At 37.1% G+C, this 21,262-nt stretch overlaps 1 protein-coding gene across 2 annotated transcripts in view; it reads right to left on the minus strand.

Annotated features, from left to right (window-relative positions):
• Window positions 1–6,306: 6,306 nt before the first annotated feature.
• The window catches only part of IFT57 (intraflagellar transport 57), a 52,755-nt gene continuing 37,799 nt past the window's right edge, over window positions 6,307–21,262 (minus strand). Inside the window, exons 7-11 of one of the 2 annotated variants that reach the window (XM_028110626.2) lie at window positions 12,064–12,135; window positions 10,934–11,065; window positions 9,515–9,577; window positions 7,578–7,644; window positions 6,307–6,582 (exon numbers count right to left, since the gene is read on the minus strand). In XM_028110626.2, coding sequence (XP_027966427.1) covers window positions 6,404–6,582; window positions 7,578–7,644; window positions 9,515–9,577; window positions 10,934–11,065; window positions 12,064–12,135 — 513 coding nt within the window. In that variant the 3' untranslated portion in view covers window positions 6,307–6,403. The remainder of the gene's footprint in view (window positions 6,583–7,577; window positions 7,645–9,514; window positions 9,578–10,933; window positions 11,066–12,063; window positions 12,136–21,262) is intronic. The other variant, XM_088024404.1, reaches the window with a different exon arrangement.

Raw genomic sequence — 21,262 nt, forward strand, 5'->3', positions numbered from 1 at the left:
CTTTGCATGTCTATATCAAATGCACACAATTATGTAAGTCTAACACTTGAGACATGTTATTTAGGACACATCTAGATGAGCATGGTTCTTGTCCTCCTCTCTTGTATTTTAAAAAAGGCTTGTCAAAAAACCCAAACAAATAGACTAGTGAATCCAAACTTGTTCTTACTCTTTAAAATGTCATTTCTGCTTTTAAAATATAAAGTTTTAGGATTTATGGCTTGGTTGTTAGGCACATTAAGTTTTGAAAAAGGTAAAGCTATGACAATGGTTGCTATTTGACCACAAAATAGGGCAGTACCTTCTAACTACTGTAATTACGTTATTATTAAAGACTGCTTTACAGGAAAAACAAAAAGCCTTTTTGGCAGGCATAGAAGAGTTTTAAGAAGAAAAGCATTTGGCCATGTCATCCTAGGTTCTCCACAAAGTCTCCCAAATCCTCAAAGTCTACTGACACTCAAAGAGCATTGCGTGCATATTAATCATCCATGCAGGAGAGTTATGAACCAGAGTGACATGTGTCTCATCTTCCTACACAGATCCCTGGCAGATCCCTGGTTCTAATAAAAGGTTGAAAATAATCTCAAATTTGTACACTGATTTTCACATGCTCATTTACCTAAATCTGCATTCTCAAAGTGTGTTCTTGGATGAAAAGGATCTGTGATTACATATTTGTAAAAAAAAAAAAAAAGGAACTATATATACTCACTATTTGCAGAATCACAATGCAGATGAGAAGTCCTAAAGAAAATGAAGCTTGTTTAACATTTTTAAATGTACTGGTTACAGAAGTTTGTTTTTGGGTAAAACTCATGGGAAATGCTGACCTAGCTAAGCTAGAGGGCAGTAGAAAAAAAATTCCCTTAGAAGTGTCAAAAACTTGTTCCTATTTGATCAATGAATCAATGATTATAAAAATATGTGTTCAGTGGGCCATATAATTTTATTAGGGAGATCATATTATTTTAACAAGTTGATTTTCTATTTGATTCAGAGGGAGGCTAGCTTCTATATAGAGCATATAATTTCTAAGAACCATCATTTCTTAAGCTTTATATTTTGAAATAATTTCAGGGTTATAGAAAAATTAATAAAAAATACAATGGAAAGGGGTTAATATCCAAAATGTATAAAGAACTCAAACAGCTCAACACCAAAAAACCCACAAGTACTCTGATTAAAAATGGGCAGAGGACCTGAATAGACATTTTTCCAAAGAAGACATACAGATAGCCAACAGACATATGAAAAGATGCTCAACATCACTAATCACCAAAAAAATTAACATGAGATACCACCTCCTGTCAGAATGGCTAAAATCAAAAATATATAGAATAACAAATGTTAGTGAGGAAATGGATAAAAAGGAAACTGTGTGCACTGTTGGTGGGAATGCAATTTGGTACAGCCACTGTGGAAAACAGTACAGATGTTCCTCAAAAAATCAAAAATAGAAGTACCATATGATCCCAGTAATTCCACTACTGGATATTTTCTCAAAGAATACAAAATCACTAATTTGAAAAGATATATGCACGCTTACGTTTATTGCAGCAGTATTTACAATAGGCAAGATATGGAAGCAATCCAAGTATCCACAGATCAATGAGTGGATAAAAAAGATATGGTATATATTATATATATATATAATATATATACACACTCCATATATAGATATATATATATATTCCATTGCATTTATATATGCAATGGAATATCACTCAGCCATAAAAATGAATGAGATCTTGCCATGTGCCACAACATGGATGGACCTAGAGGGCATCATGCAAAATGAAATAAGTCAGAGAAAGACCAATACCTAGGATTTCACTCATATGTGGAATTTAAGAAACAACAACAACAACAAACAAGCAAAGAAAGAGGGGACAGACTAAAAAACATACTCTCAAATACAGAGAACAAGCTGGTGGTTGCCAGCGGGGAGGTGGGGAGAAGGGATGGGTGAAATATATAAATGGGTTTAAAAGCACTTATCTTGATAAGCACTGAGTAATGTGTAGAATTGTTGAATCATTATGTTGTACACCTGCAACTAATATAACACTGTATGTTAACTATACTGCAATAAAAAAAAGCTGCACCTCCTTTAAAAATACAAGATTTCCAAAATGTTAACAATTCACCATATTTTTTCATCATCCTCCTTCTCTTTATATATACGTGACTACACAAACACACACACACACCCCCGCATATTTTTTTTTTGAGAATCATTTGAGAGCAAGGTGCTGACATGATACTCCTTTACCTCCAAATATTTGCGTGTTTTAGCAAAAACAAGGATATTCCCGTACATAACCATAGTATAAATATAAAAAATTAACATTATTTTCTTTTTTAAAAGATTTTATTTATTTGAGAGAGAGCATGCACAAGTATGGGGTGGGGGCGGGATGGGGAGAAGCAGGCTCCCCGCTGAGCAGGGAGCCCGATGTGGGACTTGATCCCAGGACCGTGGGATCATGACTTAAGCTGAAGGCAGATGCTTAACCGACTGAGCCACACAGGTGCCCCTAAAATTAACATTAATACTATTATGCAATTTACAGAGTTTATTCAAAATTTACCTATCTCAATAATGTCCTTTTCTAACAACAACAACAAAAAACGTCTTTCCTGGTCCACGATCCAAACTGGAATCACTTGTTGTGTTTTAATTGTCTCTTTAGTCTCTAATTTGGAGCAGTTCCTCAATATTTCTTGTTTTTCATGTTTCTTGTTTTTCAATATTTCTTTTGTACAATGTCCCTTCACTGGATTCGCCTGATGTTTCCTCATGACTGGATTCAAGCTATGCGTTTTCAGAAGGAACCCTATAAATGTTTGTCCTTTTTGGGAGACACATGATACTGACTTGTCCAACTACTAGTGATGTTAACTCTCGATCACTTAAAGTGGTGTCTGCCAGGTTTTTCTTCTGTAAAGTTACCATTTTTACTCTTCATGGAATATTTTACCTAGTTTGAGACTAGTAAATATTCAGATTTTCATTAAATTCTCACCTAGTAGTTTTAGTATTTGTCAACCTAAATAAAGAGGTAAACTGAGGCAAACTCGAATTACTGGAAATTGAGTTTATTCAGGAATAGCAGAGGAACAACAATTCAGGACACACACTCAAGCTATAGGTGAATCTGTTGAGAGTTCAGGATGGGCTGTAGTTTTGAACAAGGATTGCAGACAGGAAGACCAGCCAGAGTCCAGGCAGTAAGTTCATTAGCTTGAGGATAGGGAGATATACTTGACCTATGTTCATTGGTCAGGAAATAAATGCGGGTCTTCTATAAATTAGGCATTTATGAGAAATCAGTCTCTCAGTTCCTAAATTCTGTTCTGAGGGTACATGGATGAGAGTCCCCATTTCCTATCCTCTGGTTCCATTTTAGACTGAAATCCTTTCACATATCCTTTGATGATTCTTGCCCAAAACAATTACTACTATGGTAATTGCCGGATGGCAATTTCTAAATGCAATATTCTTTTTACATTAGCTATCATTCTCTTGTAAGGAAGACCTTGCTCTTCTTCCACTGATTCACTTATTTCGTCAACATTAAAAATAAAATACGCAGTTATTTTACTAGCAAAATTAGTTTACTCAGAAATAGCAGAGGAATTGCAATACGGGACATGCAAGCTATGGTGAACCATAGGCAAATCTGAAGAGACAAAGGGAAAGCCAGCTTTTATTAGGTTTGAGGAGGAAACTGGGGAGGGTTGTTTTGAACAAAAGGTCATGGGAGAAGCGCAAGAATTTAAGGTTGTGGCAGTTTCTCATTGGCTGCGAGCGACGGTTAGTGCTTTGTTGCGGCTGGGAGGGAGCTTCCTTTTTTTCTGAAAAGCAGAAAATGAAATTCCTATGTGAAAAGTGTCTTTCCTTGTCAAGATAATTCTTATCTTCCTTCTCTCTGCTAGTTATGCAGGCTGCAACAAGTGGTACATACGTGAGAGCTCCCCTTCAGGCTGTCGGACTCCATTATTTTAAGTGAGGTTTCCTTCATTAATTTTCACAATTTCTATCTGAATGGACTCACGGTTTCTTGTTTTATTCATTACTATCATTATTTATTTTAATGTTCAGTTGTCCCAGATTGGCTGGTGGGATGCCCCTCAATCTGCCTGTGTCCTTTAGCCATTTTCCCATCATTCTTTGAGCACTTCTTTGCTTTCTGGCAGAAAGGGATATTCCCGCTCACATTGTGCTTTTCCTGCCCCAGCCCAGGAATCAGTCATTCTTCTAAGAAGCCTGTTTTTGTTTTAAGTAGAAAATTTTAAAACCAAGAACTGAATGTGAGGCATTCTCACTGTTACTGCACTGTCACTGCTTCTAGGCCCTCTTAGAGGACAGAAATAGTAAATACATGCGTGGGTGTATACGTGGGTTTCTACATACTTATTTCTGTTAATCCGTATGTATTAAAAAACCTTGTGCCTACTGATGCTTCCAATTCCAATCCAACACCACAGAGGGGGAATAACATCATTTACAATTACTATCTTGAAACTACATCAAAACTCATAGACTTGAAGTCATTAAATTTGCCATGCTGTACAATAGGAACTATGAGACATTCTGGAACTGGGTAATGCCAGTCATCCACCCATCCTCTTAGAAACTCATGCTCGGTGTGCTAGGTACTGGCTAGAAATATGGAAATGAAAAAGACTTTCTCCCTTTTCTCAAGCAGCTCAGTCCATGAGAGAGGGTAGGAGAAAATAGATAATTACCATGAAGTGCAATAAATTCTGTATTAGAGGTATTCAGTGTTCTATGGGAACGGGGGGGCGGGGGGGCAGCTACCTAAGCCAAACCAAGTAAACTAGATTGCTTTGGAGAAGAAAATAAAAATAGGTCGCCCACATTACTTGCTGGAAGAGTTCTTAGATTACTGCATGTTTACACAAAGTGAAGAGTGTGCTTTTCTTCTGAGCAAAAGTACACTTTATGGAGAGCTCTAATTTATCTAGAAGAGTTCTCTGCATTGATTGAATTCATTAAAAATCTGCAACCATGACAGTATCTAGGCAGGAAAGTTCCAAGGGAATCAGTGTTCACTTGTGAGACCCAAGTTGGGGTTTCCCCTCTTTCTTCCAGGCCCCACTCAATGGCCATAAAATAAGGGCAGTGAAAGTTTGGATTTTTTTCAACTGCCTATATCCCAAACTAAATGAACTGACTTATTTGCCATTACATTTATTGTCACCCTCTTGAGCGAGAGAACAGTTTACACATCCTGATTTTCTTTTATCTAAACTTAAATTCAAGCAGAGTATGAAGGAGAAAAGAAGATTTGTGTGCATGTGTCATCTACAAAGTAAAGACAGAGGCAGAAAATTGGGGGGAGAAAATATTAGGATAAAAATTGAGAAAGGGATTTTATTATTTTTGTTGTCATATATATAGTGTTCTTATCAAAATTTACCTCTAGATTTTTCTTCTTTTTAAAACATAAATGCGGGCTATCTTCTGGTTTGTGCTCTCTTTGCCAGTCTTCCTCAGTTGTTAAGTCTGGTCACTCTAATATTGCTTACTTCACCAATTTACAAGTCCCAGACTAGAAAGCTGCTCAGTACAATGTGCAAGTAAAGATCACCAGAACCAGGAGCCTGATCTTCACATGTCTTGCTATCTCCCGTTCTGCTGCTTTAGTACAGCCAATACCGCAGAAAAAAGTAGAACCGAGACATATATATGCCTTTTTTGTCACTACAGAGTCAAACATGACTGAAATGTTTGTTTGCTTATTAGGTGGCCTTAGATCAGAGAAGATATAAAATCATTCTGGTCATGAAATACTCCTGATAAATAATAAACTTCAAATGTTAATAAGGACACTGAAGTTTTCTCATATGCTTTTTAAAAGAAATGTAATTTTAGGTAACCATAAAGCTGAGGCAAAGGTAGTTTGGGTTCTTAGAAAGAATCCCCAGTCCTCATTAGGGGCTGCCGGGTGCAGAAGGACTTGTGCTCACTGCAGAGGTGGATCAAACTGAAGGTGCCAGGCTTGTGTCAAAGGTCCGTGTCGCTTGTGAGACCCAGCAGCAGGAGTCCCTGCAGAAAACATGGGTCATACACACTGGCTTCCACAAGGAACAACAAGGAAAATATGCCACTGAGTGGGGGTTTTAACATCTGTAATGATTAGTGAAAGCTTCTTTGAAAGTGAGAGTTTTTAATTACTTTATTATATATTAGATTCAATTTAAAGGCTTTAACCATCCGTAAACACCATGATACAATATGTATGTGTATATACGTAAAAAAATACCCACCGAACATGCTTTAAGAGGTATAATTGTGTTTTGAAATCTTGCCACATGAAATATACTTTGATATAAAAAAACAACTAATCAGAAGCATGAAAAACAGTATGTTTTAATAAGAGCCTATTGCAGATTCTGGAATGATTGTTGCATGCATGTCCCTAGTCATGTTGGACTTCTCCTTCAGTTTCGACTGGAGTAATGTGTGTTCCACAACACCAATTCTGATGTCCATCTGAACGGTTTCTTGCTTCAGCTTTGTTAAGCTCTGTTTAATCTTTACCAAGGGAGCTGCAAAATGAAAATAACATGCAATAAAAATGTTCATTTGGAGTATCAGTGTATTACAGAATTGTATGACATTCTCCTCACTTTGTCTTAAGCCAAAAATAGGGTTGAAAACACAGCCAACAACATACTGACATTCACAGAGTTTTGCTGTGGTACCTGAGATTTAGGGTGGGAAATGACACAGCGTTTGATACTGAGGTTGAATTTCCTTCCTTTTCTCGGGGAAGAGTTACTAAAGGGGTATTTAAGGATGTCTTTAATAAATTTTATGGGCTAGAATATTTGTCTGAAGGAAAGGGGATACAATGTGAGAAAAGAAGGAAGAAAGAATTACCTGAGAGGTAGAGATAATGGGCTCATTCAAACATACTGCAAAACCTTTAAACGTCCTCTTTTGAACGATCACTCAGTATGTATCATCAGAACTCTGGAAAATCTTTCTAGAACGCAGAAGGGCCTTAGGCAGTGAACTAGGGCCCTGCCAAAGTAACTAGCTCATGATGGAGCATGATTACTAGAGAATTAGTAATTCTTCTCTATTTGACCCCTCTGCCCGGTCAGGCCCACGGGGGGAAGAGAAAGAAAAACAAAGGTCATCCCATCGCTGTCTTCGTGCCATTTGGGCACACACTTAGTGCTCTTTTGCACATAAAATGGAATAATGAAGCTCCTTTGATGAAAACAGAAAATATTATTTTTTGAAAATTGGAATAACAAAGTGTATATTTAAGTATTTCCCACGCTATCTCTGAATCGACTCAGTTTGAATCAAAAAATCCTAAATAAGGGTAAAAAAAGTATGACTCTCCTAAGCTGACTGATAAGGAAAACAGTACATGGATTATCAGACATCATTTTTGCACCATGTACCTACCTCTCCTCAAATTCATTTTAAAAAGCAGACTCCCGATTTATTAATAGTATTTTGTTAAATAGATTTCTTGAGAAATACTCTCCTCTTGCTCATTTTCCCCTTAGGAGAAGTGTGTACTCACCGCCATCAGTCATGCTGCTGCCTTTTTCTTCCATTTCTTGCTTTACCTTCTCTAGTTCTTCTGTCACCTTTAATTAAAAAAAAAAAAAAAAGTTTTCATGAGCTCTGGATTTTAATAAACTTTCACAATTATTGAATGATGTATTAAGAAAATTTAGACATAATACATCTGTAAAGGAATGCAAAAATATTAGGAGTGTTCTGGATGTAATCTGAATAATAAGATAAAGTAGGCAGATACTCAAAGCTTTTTATCTTCTGAGAGTGTTCCTAACATTAAACTTCACCAAATGATGTTCTCAGGCTGTCACATGACAATGAAAAAAACGATCTAAGTTGTGGTTTTAGGACCCCAGACACGCAAACCTTGCAGTTACCTCCTAGCAGCTACCGTGCCAGTCCTTTCTGGTTTTTTTAGAGAAGGGTGAGCGGGGGTGGGGGTGGGGAGGGGCAGACGGGGAGGGAGAGAATCTTAATCAGATTCCACGCCTGACACCGGGCCCCATCTCACCACCCCGCGATCATGACCTGAGCCGAAATCCAGAGGAGGCCGCTCTACCGACGGAGCCACCCAGGCGCCCCCAACCATGCCAGTCTTTAATAATGAGTCATTAGTTAAAACCATATACACATCTTGAGAAGATTTTGGATTTCTAAGGCTTACTAGGTATCTTTCTTAATATTATAGTTTTATAAGAAAGACGCCATCTTTTCCTCTATAGGACGCTAAAAATAATGTTTATACCATATGGCTGTATATAAAAATATTCCAACTGCTCTATCCAAACCATGAACTCCAGGAGGCATATTGTGCTGTCACATTGGCTCCTGTCTGTACTCTACGTCATACTCAAAATTATACTACTACAGCCTCTATTAGCAAAATTCCAACCTAGCATGTTATCTTTAAAAAATCAAAAACTTTTTATATGACCTAGAACTAAGCCATAATTATTGTAACTTAGTAGGCTTTATTTTTATCATGCTGGTGAGTAAAAACTTCCTTGGGAATAAAGTGCTCATCCAAGTAAAGCAAATTAATTTTTTTTAGGCACCTGCAATGTTCCAACTGGGGATAACTGCCTCCTCCAAAAGAACTAAATGGGTCCCTGGACCCCCTTCAAGTGTTAATTTAGCTAACGTAAGTGAGCACTTTACTTCTACGTAACATTCTATTTGCCTAGAAGCACCACAGGGTTAGGGTCTAAATATTTCTGAAGTTATACTTCCAGTATTCTAAAATAACTATGCCTCAAATAATCTCTATAAAAGCTTAATTCTATTATATAGAAAAAGTCTGGGACAATTACCGGAGATAATCTTGTACATTGGCTATGGACCATGTTGTAAGATTCTTTTTTTCTCTCAGCTCTTCAGTAAAAAGTTGGAATATATATTAGATCTTACCCTCTTGCCTGATGATGAAAATCAATACAACAATATATGCAAATATTTCAGAAGTTCCCAGAGAGAAAGAGTTACAAGCCACTTCCAGTTTGTGGACAGAGAAATACTCAGGCTCACATACATCAGCAGCAATCACGAAAAACAAATCTTACATCTTACAGACTCACGTTAAAATTTGTATAAGACATTTAAGCCAGGGCTTTACCTACTCTTCTATATATTAATCATAATTATTAGGTTTTTAAAAAGATTAAGGAAGATTATAAATGTGCTAATATTATCAGCAGGTTCTATGTTGAATTTAATAAAACAACTTCAGGCATTTTATGGAAACAAACAGTATATAAATACATAATTGGGTCATTGATAAGAAAACGAGCGATTTTCTCGGAAGGAAAAGGACGGAAAGCCACGGCAAGCGGTTCCTGAAGTCAGCAACGCCTGGCTGTAGCTGTATGGAAGCGCCCGCGGCTCTGCACGGCCCGGGCTCAGCCGACACTGAGGGAGCAAGAACAAGAACACAGTGTGTACCTCAGACAGGAGCCTGGTCCTTTCCGTCACCCCGCCGTTACCCTGCTGGTAGCGCTCCCTCGCCTAAGGGAGAAAACATTGCGTTTAATGACAAATTCAAAACAGAAGCAGATTACTTAAATGTGACCTCTTTGTGTGTGCAGTTTCTGCATATCATTTTATGACAACCCCCCTCCTCATTTGTGAATATATTTGTGAAAGTGACATTTAACTGTAGCTGTTTTATGTCCCTAACAGGCACCATGTATTTAAACGAAGGCACAATAAAATGATAAACTACCTTAGCCTTCATAGACTGACTGTGTAACTCACACAGGCATGGTTCACAATAAAAACTGTCCTCAGCTGTTCCTACAGTTTAGGAGAGTAGCTCTTGGTTGATCTAATTTGCATGCTATGCAGAGAAAACCAGTTCTAAAAAATCAATCATAATAGAGCATCAGGATGAGCAATTAATAAGGATTAACAAATGGGTATGACAGTACGGAATATGTTCTTGGAAACTAATTTAACAATTATTTAATATCAATGTTTGACAGATACACAGTGGCTTTCATCAGACTTTTACAGCATTTTGGAAAGTAAAAACATCCACGAGTAGATGTGTACATGAGGGAATAATTTGTTAAATAAATGACATAATAAAAAAGTGAAGATTATTTTCTGTTTGGTCTTTGAGAACTTCTGGAAGTACAGAGGTATCTCAAGTTTATTTCCATTTTTTTCCGTTCTTGCAACCTTGTTCGCTAAAAGAAAAAAAGGTCTTTAAGTGACATTTGCAAGTGTTCTTACTAGTCTTCCTCAGCATCAGGAGAGAGGGGGCATAACTCCCAAGGAAAGCCTTTGGATCCCTACGGGGGTACAAAGAACTGCTGCTTTCAAAGGCTGAAGGCTTTATTTTTTTTGGTTGAAATTCTAAAACCTTTTTGAAAGGATTAAAAAATTTGTGCATTAAATTAATTAAACTGCTTGTCTTTGAACGTGTCTTGCTTTCATATTCCTTATTATGTGGCTGTAAGCCATTAAGGCAATGATGTCTTTTCCCTCTGACACATGTAAATGCATACTATTCTTTTTCCTCCTACTCATAGGGTAAATTAACAGCAGCCTTAGAAACAAAACCAGGTGTCCTGACACTCTGTTCCTGTTCTAAGCAATGTTCCCCAACAATACAGGCCTTCATTTATTTAAATCAAAAGAAGAAATGCATTTCAAGACTTCTAGAGGATAATTTCTATTACGTGTAACATGGAGATGGCAAGTTCTACCGCCTCACGTGGCTTCCTCAAGTGGGCAGAGAATCCATGTGTTGCTGTTTGTGAAAAGCACTTCATGATTCTCAAATGCAAAGTGCTGTGTCATGTTTGGGAATCAGGGTCATTAACTGAAATAAATCCCTGGATATTATTCCTAAGTTACCTCACTCAGTTGGGCTTGAGCTGCACGATATTCTTGAACCAAGTGCTCAAGCTGGTTGTTGATGTACTTTTCTCGGCTGCCGATCTTTTCCAGAGTCCTACTAATTTCATTATGAAGTTTATCCAAAAATCCCTAGAAATTCCATAGGATTTTAGTAGGTAAAAGAATTCACAAATCTATTTTTCAAAAATAGTCTAAAACGGGCTAAATCTCCTTCAGTTCATCCCACAAATTCTCAACCACTTGTGAAAAAGAAGATAGCTTGAAATTTTCAATAGCAAAAGAAGTCTGTAATGAGAAATATTTTAGTCACACTTGGCAGAATGTTAAAATAAAAAAAGCACCTGGTAGTGTTAGTCAATTCATTCGTCCTTATGCAGATCCAAATTGTATGTGAGTAGAATTTGCTTTATATAAAGTTCGCAATCAAAGTAGGTAACGGAATAACATGACTTTCTTGTAGTACTGTTCAAAGATGACTAGAATGTTCCCATTGGAAGTCATTAAATTTATAGCTCTAGCCTGGGACCTGTAACTTCTCATTCCAACTTTGCTTCCTTGTGGCATCCTCCAAAAAGTCCTTATTTCTGTCAGAGCAGCAAGCTTGGGGAAGCTGTAGGTTCTAAGCCTTGCTGGCCTGGTACTCTTTTATCCCTTGGGATTCAGAAAGAAAAGAATGATGAAATGTTTCTCTAATATATAACATGTAATGTATTAGAGAAACATAATATATATAGATACATTAGATTATCTATCTATATATATATTAGAGAAATACTTCATCATTCTTCCTTTTCTGAATATATTGTATAATGGTATATATATTGTATATATATTATACAATATAATGTATACAATTTGTATATTGTATAATTTGTATATATACTGTATAGTTGTATAGTATATTAGAGACATATCTCTCTCTCTATATTAGGTATATATTATACTGCTTTGATTAGAAAGTTACCTTTCTTTAAAGTGTTAGGGCTGTTGAAATATAATATGGTACATTCAATCTGTACGTTCCTCAAAGGCAAGGATTGCATCTTTTTTTTTTTCCATGTTCTCCTTTAACAGGTGTTCAACAGATGGGTAAATGGACATTGATCCACCTGAAATAATTCACATACCTTGGTCTCCTTTAGAGCAGATTCTATTCCACTTTTGTGTTGGTGCATTTGGTCAACGTGGATTCTCCAATCCTATAGGCATAAGAGCATATAGGAACAAGTAAAATATACATTTCCTTCTTTCCTCTACTTTTCTGAAGTTGTATCCTTTATTTTAATTACTTTGGTTGCTGCCCTATTTCAGGTAGGGAAGTCCTATATATAGCTTGCAATCAGATTATAAAGAAATATGTGTAGAGCATGTTAGGATTAAAGGTTCTAAATAAATGTAGATTATTTTATGTGTTCACAGAGTGATGTCTGACAATTTGAATATAAATTATTCCTGTACTGCTGGTGGTTAATATTTATGACTTCCCATCAAAATGAAAAAAAAAATCTAATTACTAGAAAAGAAATACTTGTTTAAATAGTAACAATTGCCAGAAGCAACTCTGGAATCAAGTATCATATATCAAGTATTAGTTTGTCCCCTGAAAATTAAGATGGGGCCCTTGTTTTTGGAAGACTTCTCCTTCTTAAAAAAGGAAATCTATATGGATTATTAGAGTTCATATATTTTGAGATACATCGCATTCCTATTAGGCTGACCCAAATCAGTGTGCATATTTGAAATCTATGCCAACATTTTAATTTCTTACAAGATATCTTCAAAATCTTTTGGTTTACATTACTAAAGATAACAATTTTAAGACTGGAGAAATACGCATGATGAGAAAAAATATTATGGTAAGTTGAAGTGATGGAACCAGGATATTCCTCAATTATACATATCTGTTTGCATACCCTGATGCAAAGTATTGCTATCTACACTATTCTGTGAAGACAAAAATATAATGTGAATTGTCCTCTTCTACCGATTTCTTAACTTTGAAACATGGGCTAGTGACTATAGGGGAAAAAAAATCCTGGGGTACATCACGCATACCGATGATAAGATTACAATAAGGAACCTCAAAGAGCATCTAGTCTCACCTTTATCATTTCACAGATAAGCAAAAAGAGGCCCAGTGACAGAAAGGGGCGTACCCAAAGCCACTCGGGTAGTGGTGCACCTGGATCAGAAGCCAAACGTATTATTTCCCACAGAATATATTTTGGCAGGTCCGAGTTAATAAAAGGAGCAACCTGCTACTCGACACCAGTGAAGGTGCTAGAGCAGAGAACAAATCAGCACTTCCCTTTGTCCATAAGCATTTTTCTGTCTCATGAGCAAAAAATATCTCGAATATGAGAGCTGGGAAGGACCTTAAAGATCATCTACTCATCCATTTAACAGTCATCTGGTGCAACGTTTTCATTTTACAGTTGAGGGGACTGTTCATCACCCGTGACTATGACTAGACAGATTTGGCAAGGAAACAGGCCTCTCCCAACTCAGCCAGTCAACACTGGAACAGGGAGGAGAGCTGACTGGCTGGCCTGCTGCAACTGGAGCAACTATGGTTAAGCCCCAAAATGGAAACCTGTTTAAGCCCAAGCAAGCATCCTTATGAAAGAAAATGAACCTAATAGGTATCATTATATTAGTAATTTTTCCAAAACAGTACTCGTCCGGCCTGATTCCAAAAAAAATTTCATAAGCTTAATAAACACCAAGTACTTCTACACTCTCTGTGCCTGTAGATATACGCATGTATAAACACACACATATATACGTACATATACTTTATATAGATAGCATTTTATTTATAGTAATCGGTGTTTTAATATAGTTTGTGTTCTGCTTTTTTCTACCCAGCATTATCTTTTACCCAGCAAATGTAAAAACTCTATTTTTTTCATGTTCTGATAAAGTATTTTGAGAGAATTAAACATGCCTGACTCATCTATGTATAACTTACATTGATGTTAAACTCCGAGGAGCTGGCACTGCAGTGCAAGCTTGAAGCATGAGTGGCATTTCAACAGGCTGGAAAGGAGTGGGAGAGGAAGGGTATTTTAGGCTGAGGGAGTAACAGGAACAAGAAAAAAACCGGAAAATATATAGGGAACAAGAGCCCAGGCTGGCTGGAATATAAAACACAAAGTTCTTGGGGTGGGGTGGAGTGGGGCAGAGGCGGGGCGGGGCGGGGTGGGGTGGGGCAGGGTGGAGGATGAATCATGAAGAAGCAAAGCTGGAGAGGTAGGTTAAGTTAGACGGAGGGCTTTCACTGAGGAATGTGCATTTTATCATGTGGACAATGGAGAGCTATTCAAGATTTTTGGTTTCAGTTTTAGGACAAGTTTGTGTTTTGAGAAAGTTAACAGAGAAGGCCTAGAAGGCCAGGAAGAATTAGAAAGGCAAGAGACTGAAGGCAGGTAGGCAACCAGTTACGAGGCTGTGTAATGGTCCACGTGGTACATGAGCAGGGTTTGCGGTAGAGCAGTGCCTGTGAGAATGAAAGAGAAGGCATGGGCTCAAGGGACATCGGGGCCACCGAACTCGCAGGACTCGAGGACTAAGGGCAAGTGCAGGCTGGCTGAAGTGGAGGTGGGGTAGCAGAGAGAAGGTGTCTTTAAGGTTTCTAGGCTTAGGAACTAAGATATTAGTATCATCACAGGGTGAGAAGAACAGATTTTAGGGAGCCAGAAATACTGAGGAATTTAGTTTGGAACTTTTTCATATGATAACCCACTGGGACATATTTACGTATTCTTACTGCCTTTTAAAGTGGAAAGCTAATAATGATTTATAATTATCTGCCACATAAACCTGAGTGTTTGTTTTATTAAAATCTAGATGGACACATTTCCTGATGTACAGTTATAAAAAAAAAAAAGGCTTAAAACGTTCTAACCTTTTAACCCAGCAATTTCACCTCTAGAAGTTATTCTCAAGGAAACATGCGGGGATACACACAAAGATGAATGTACAAGTTCTTGGTAAAACAGCTCTCTAAATATTTAACAGTAGAGGACAGTTTAAACTAATTTTGTAATATCCATTTCACCACTAAAAATAATGCAGTATGATATCATTTTTATAAAGCTCACAATGAAGCACAGCTCAGTGATCCATTGTTTGGAGATATACACATATACAAAAACACGAAAACAAAAAAGGAAGGGGGGGAGAGAAGAAGGAAGAAGCGGAGGAAGAGGAAGAGGAAGCAGCAGCAGTGGCTAATGGCAATATATGATACGCAAACGTGAGGACAGTGGTTCCCCACGGGAGGCCAAGGACAGCAGCAGAATTACACAGGTAATTTCAAGGGCACGTAATGGTCTAGTTCTCAAGTCAAGTAGTGGGTTCACGAGTGTTTGTTTTATTATTGGGCTTCATAAATATATATGTATTGCATATCGAAATGTTAAATTCATGTTTTCAATAAAAACTTACCCAGCAAAAATGCACGTGAACAACATATAGTAAAGTGGAAAAACATTCCCCAAGGAATACATTATTATTGGTCCAATTTAGTAAAATCTAACATTTGTGTATATTTGTATGTGTATGCATATATTAAGCCAGGAATTTGGATACCGATGTTTAGAATTTCTTCTTTATTCTTCCAAAATTTTCCAAATTTCCTACAAGACAATTTTTAATCATCACTTTAATCATCAGGGGGGAAAAAAGTCAAAAACCTTCTGGATGCCCAAGCAGTTCTTGAAAGGGGTTTAATACAGTTACAGCAGAAAATATAAGTGATCATACTTGTAACATTTTAAAAACATGAATATAAAAAGGCAAAATACATAGCTTTTAAAAAACTACAATGGAGATGGTTAAAAAGTTTACAAAGGTTTGTGGTAAGAATGAAGAAGTGATAAAGGACTTGATCCCCAAAATAAGAGTAAAAGGAACTGTCCAACAATGCTAGCAATCCTTATATTGGTAGAGAATCCATTAGGTTACAATGCACTTTTACACACCGTTCCTTATTTGAGACTCAGAAAGGTTTGGAGTGCTAAGTCGATTTCGCATCCCTTCTTTTTCACTTCTACCCTTCCCTGTAAGAGGGTTATGTGATTTGCAGGCCAGCTGTGGGAGGAGTATACTTCCCTGCTCCATCGATGCTGGCCTTGGCCATGGGATTCTCTCTGGCCAGTGGAATAGCAGCAGACATGGCCTAGGCCAGGCCTGTGCACACGCTGTAAGAGGCCTCCATCAGCCCGCTTTCCCTTTCTCCCAGCCATGATAATAGGCATGCCCCACACAGGGGTTATACTTTCAACCTGGGTCTGGGAATAAGGAACATGGATCACAGCAGGCGTAGAGCCGCAGCTGAATCACACATCAGCAGACCTGTGTCCTGAGTGAGAGTAAATGTGTTGTTACTATGATTATAAACCACTGTGATTTGGGCTTGTTTTCAATACAGGAAAACTGTCTATGTATACATATTGTATAGGAGGAAAACGAAGAATCAAGTAAGTTAAATGACCTTTCTCAAGTTTCATGTCTGGAAAATGGAAAGCACTCCCAAACCAGTGCATTTTCCACATACCATAGACCGCTTTTCTTTATGATAAATGAACTACCACAGAGTACATAAGGTAAACCAAATTTTTTTTTTGTTACATATCAAGTGAGACTGCATGGGCCTCTGGAGTTTACTGGTCACCTGTTCCAAAGTGCTCTAAGTGTGTTCACTAAGCTCATTTCTCCTCTCTGTTGAAGTTGAGTTTTTCACTAATCCAGCACATTTCCTCTCTCTGAGGAAATGAGAAGACTAATAATGATGCAGTGTATCATTTCTTTAGACTTTCTATTTTTAAAAATCCCTTCATACAAAATCTCATATAATTCTGTCACTTTTGAGGTAGCCAGCAAAGGTACTCCTCCCCACTCCAAATTCTTTAGTGCCAAATTATATCTCTCCCTTTTTCAAAAACTGAAGAATTGTGATGCCATATCTGCAGATGGTGGTTCACAGCATACCATAAAATCAAAATGTAGGAGATCCAGCTGCAGCCGTTAGGGTGACCAGCAAGACTACATGGATCCCTGGGTTTTACTTCAACAGCACAACCCCTGAATGATTAACTTTACATATGATGCATAGACACTTGGTTGTCTGGATCTCAAACTCAATACTCCAAGCTCCTCTCTGAAATTGCTGCGGAGAGAGAGACCGAAACACGAGCTAGGATGGCAAATGGAACTTTTATCTGTGTATACGTTTCACTAATTTACAACTTGTAAAATGTCACACTCTCAGTTTTTTTCCCAAGTTTGAGCTTCTTTATGTGTGGAGAGGCAGAGAGCCAAAGGACTCTTCATAGAACAAAGCTAAGGAAGGCACCTTGGTGTATGCTGGGATGTTTTTTCTCGGCCCAGGAAAAGTCCCGGCCAGAGGACAGATGAGTCTCATAGTCCATGGACCTAGTGGCACCTTTGCTCCAGCCCCCAAGAACGGGAGCAGGGCCCCAAGGCTCGGATGTATTTTGAATTGCTCTCTATCACAAAAATGTTACTTCTGCCATCTACCCTCCCTTTTCCCTCTATTCTTACTGGTTCTCCCCCAACTGTGTTATGAATAATTACTAATGGAATCTTAATTTAATGTTCTGTTTTTGCAGTTGTGTTTTAGCGAATATGACAATATTTACGAGGGTTTTTATGGGCTCCCTGCATTTAAGGGGCCTCACTGCATTTTTCTCATCAGGCCTCTGTTCTACCCCTGAATTCACTTTCTCTGTGGATTTTCAAGATTACTCTGGGGAGGAAATCTTGTGCCTCCATTTCACCGATTGGGTAACAAATTGAGGTGGTATGATTTTTACCATGTCAATTACAAAAAGCCAAATGTCCTTTCTCTCACTTACAGATCTTCCATTACACCAACCTGCTTCTTTCATTTTCTTGCTTTGCTACCCAATTTCAATAAGGAATACAAGAAACTGACAACTTTCAATTCAAGTTTGCACATTAAATAAATGTTTCTTAGCTCAGTTGTTTTGCTAAAGCTTAGATGCTACAGGAGGTTTGCTGCTTCTAATCTGCTGTGGATGAATAGTCTGTTTAACCAACCTTGTTAGAATAATCTCTGAAACAACTATATGTAAATTCCAAAGAAGGATTTATCAGACTCTCCTATAAATAAAATGCATGAGATTTAGTACATAGTTTTTTGTGATTTCTATTTTGGCTACTTAGAAACCTTTTCTATTTCCTTCCTTGGTATAGAGTAGTTCCCCAATAGTCACATCCATTCTGAGATCCTCTTACATCTAATGATAGCTTCAGTGTTAACATTCAAGGAATGTCTAGTATGTGTCAGGCACTATGTTAAGCCCTATCCAAACATCATCACATTCAATTCTTTTAAAAACTCTCATTAGATGAGGAAATTGAGACGTAGCTCCTTTAAAGTAGACTGCCCAAGTTTACAGGCAAGTCAGCAGTAGAGCGCAAACTGGCAGAGACCACGATATCGTGACTTATCATTTCCCTGATGAAATGCAGTGAAGTATAACTAAAAATTTTAAGGGGGTAATGGTTAAAGGAGACTTTAGTTTCATCTGTAATATTTGAATATTTCCAAGAATATATTTATATATTGTATAATTAAAAAATGAATTTAAAACAGTTTTAGGATAAACACATGCAATTAAAAACTTTCTCACAAAGAAATATCCAGACCCCAGATGGCTTCATCAGTGAATTTTCTCAAATATTTAAGGAATAACAACAACTTTATACAAATACCAGAGAACAGAAAAGAAAAAAAAAAAAGAGAGCAATGGCCAACTTGTTTTATGAGGCCTAGACAACATTACACTAAAACCTGACAAAGACACCTAAAAAACAAGAAAAATTACAAATCAGTGTCTTTTGTAAACATAGATATAAAAATTCTCAACAAAATACCAGCAAATCAAATCCAGTAATATATAAAAAGGATAATATATCATAATTAAGTTGCATTTATTCCAAAATGCAAGGTTAGTTTAATACTCAAAAATCAATCAATATAATCCACCATAGCAAGAGAGGGAAAAAAAGAGGAAATAAATCATATGATCCTCTTAATAGATGAAGAAAAAAAATCATTTGAAAAAAATGTAACATCCATTCGTAGTAAGTCTTAGCAAACCAGGAACAAAAAGGAAGCTCCTTAACCTAGTAAAGGATATTTATAAGTCATAAAGTTAACATCATACTTAGTGGTAAAACTGAAATATTGAAAGCTTTCTCCCTGCTAATACCACTTATATCCAACATACACTAGAGTTCTTAACCACTGTGTAAGGCAACATAAAAGAAATAAAAGGGATAAGCCTTGTAAAGAAAGAAAGAAGATTGATGTTATTTGCAGATGATATAATTATATACACTGAGAATGCAAAACAACTTATAGGCCTATTGTTAGAATGAATAAGTGAATTTAGCATGTTTCCTGGAGATGTGTGTTTGCATATACACAGAATTGTATATTTTTTTAAGATTTTATTTATTTGAAGGAGAGAGAGAGAGAGAGAGAATCTCCAGCACGGAACCCAATGCGGGGTTCGATCCTATGACCCTGAGATCATGACCTGAACTAAAATCAAGAGTCAGACGCTCAACTGACTGAGCTACCAGGTGCCCCCATAATTATTTTTATATACCAGCAATAAACAGAAAATAAAATCTAAAAAGATACCATTTTCAGTAGTATGAAAGAACAACAAATAGACTAGTGCAATAAAACAGTGTCCAAATACAGACCCACACATACATGCTCATTTTTTTATGACAAAGCAGTGCACTGGTGAAAAGATAACCTTTTCAATAAACTGGGTCAGCTGCATACACACACGCACATATGTATACCAAATAAATCTTGAGTTCTACCTCACACCATACATAAGAATCAATGCTAGATGAATCAGAACTCAATGCAAAAAGTAAAGCAATAAAGCTTCAAAAAGAAAACATAGGAGAATAACTTCATAGCACTGCGGTAAGCAAAAATTCTTAAATAAAACATAAATATTAGCCATATTCCCTTCTCCCCAAAAAAGATCATTTTGAGTATATTAAAATTAGGCCACTGTTTATCATAATATACCAATAAGAGTGAAAAGAAAAGCTAAAGAGTACATATTTGCAATACATATACCTGACAAAGGACTCATATCCAGAGTATATAAAAATAATTTCTATAAATTAAAAGAAAAAGCAGATAACCCAATAGCAAAAGACAAGAGGATATCCAAATGTCGAACATATGTAAAGGAGTTCAACTTCAGCAGTCGTCAGGGAAATGCAAATTAAAATGGCAATGAGACCATAGCATATCTATTATGACAAAAATTAAAAAGATTCAATACTTAATGTTGATAAAGATGCGGAGCAACTGGAACTTTCATACCCTGCTGGGTGGAGTATAAATTTGTATAACCACCTTCAAACACTATTTGGCAGGGTCTCCTAAAGCTGAACATATACATACCCTAAGACCTAGCAATTCCACCCTAGTAGAAATTCCGGTAGAAATGTGTACAGATGTTCACCAAAAGACATTTACAAGAATTTTCAAAGCAGTATTATTTATAATACTTTAAACAATTCACATAAGTCCAGATGTAGGCTACTCTGGAAGGGCATGACCCGGGCTAGGAAGCTCTCTGCCATCAAAGGAGCAGACAGCTAGGGGTTGTCTACTGACCACACTCTGTGGCTGGGCAGCTGGACAGTTCATCTCTGTTTCAACCACAGGGAGAGAGACTTAGTTGTTAAAATTATAACTATAGCTGCAGTGTTAGAGAGGTAGGGCCAAATGTGAGCGGCAGTCCAAAAGTGATCAGTCTCAAGATTTCAGTGTGGAATACTGATGTTCCTGTAACATGTTTAATACCCCATCCATGGTCAATGATAAAATTCTTTGGAAATCTGATGGCAGGGCATCAGGTTAAGTGAAAAAAGTAGAGAAGACAGCTTGATAGAAGTGGCTGCATATGTCTTCAGTTCACTGTAGCAAATGTTGCTGGGACAGGTCGATAATTCATCATGCTTTCAATGCAAGGAGAAGAGCAGCGGATTTCCCTCCTCCACCCACAACACTCCTTTCCCTAATAATAGAACATTATCTATATTCTCTTTTTGCCACTTTGCACAAGAGGTTTTGCAATCTCTTCTTCTTGTTCTAATTGTTAATTTGTAGCTTCACCATGGCTCACATTTGTACACGTTTGTGTGTATGTGTGTGAGAGAGAGAGGAGAGAGGTGAGAGAGATTGTTCATCAAGCATTTTTTTCATGAGACTGAATTACTTTCTGAATGAAA

This window comes from Eumetopias jubatus, unplaced genomic scaffold (genome assembly GCF_037043125.1).
Source record: "Eumetopias jubatus isolate StellerSeaLion01/CBP00866 unplaced genomic scaffold, mEumJub1_p1.0 scaffold_1, whole genome shotgun sequence".
NCBI lineage: Eukaryota > Metazoa > Chordata > Mammalia > Carnivora > Otariidae > Eumetopias > Eumetopias jubatus.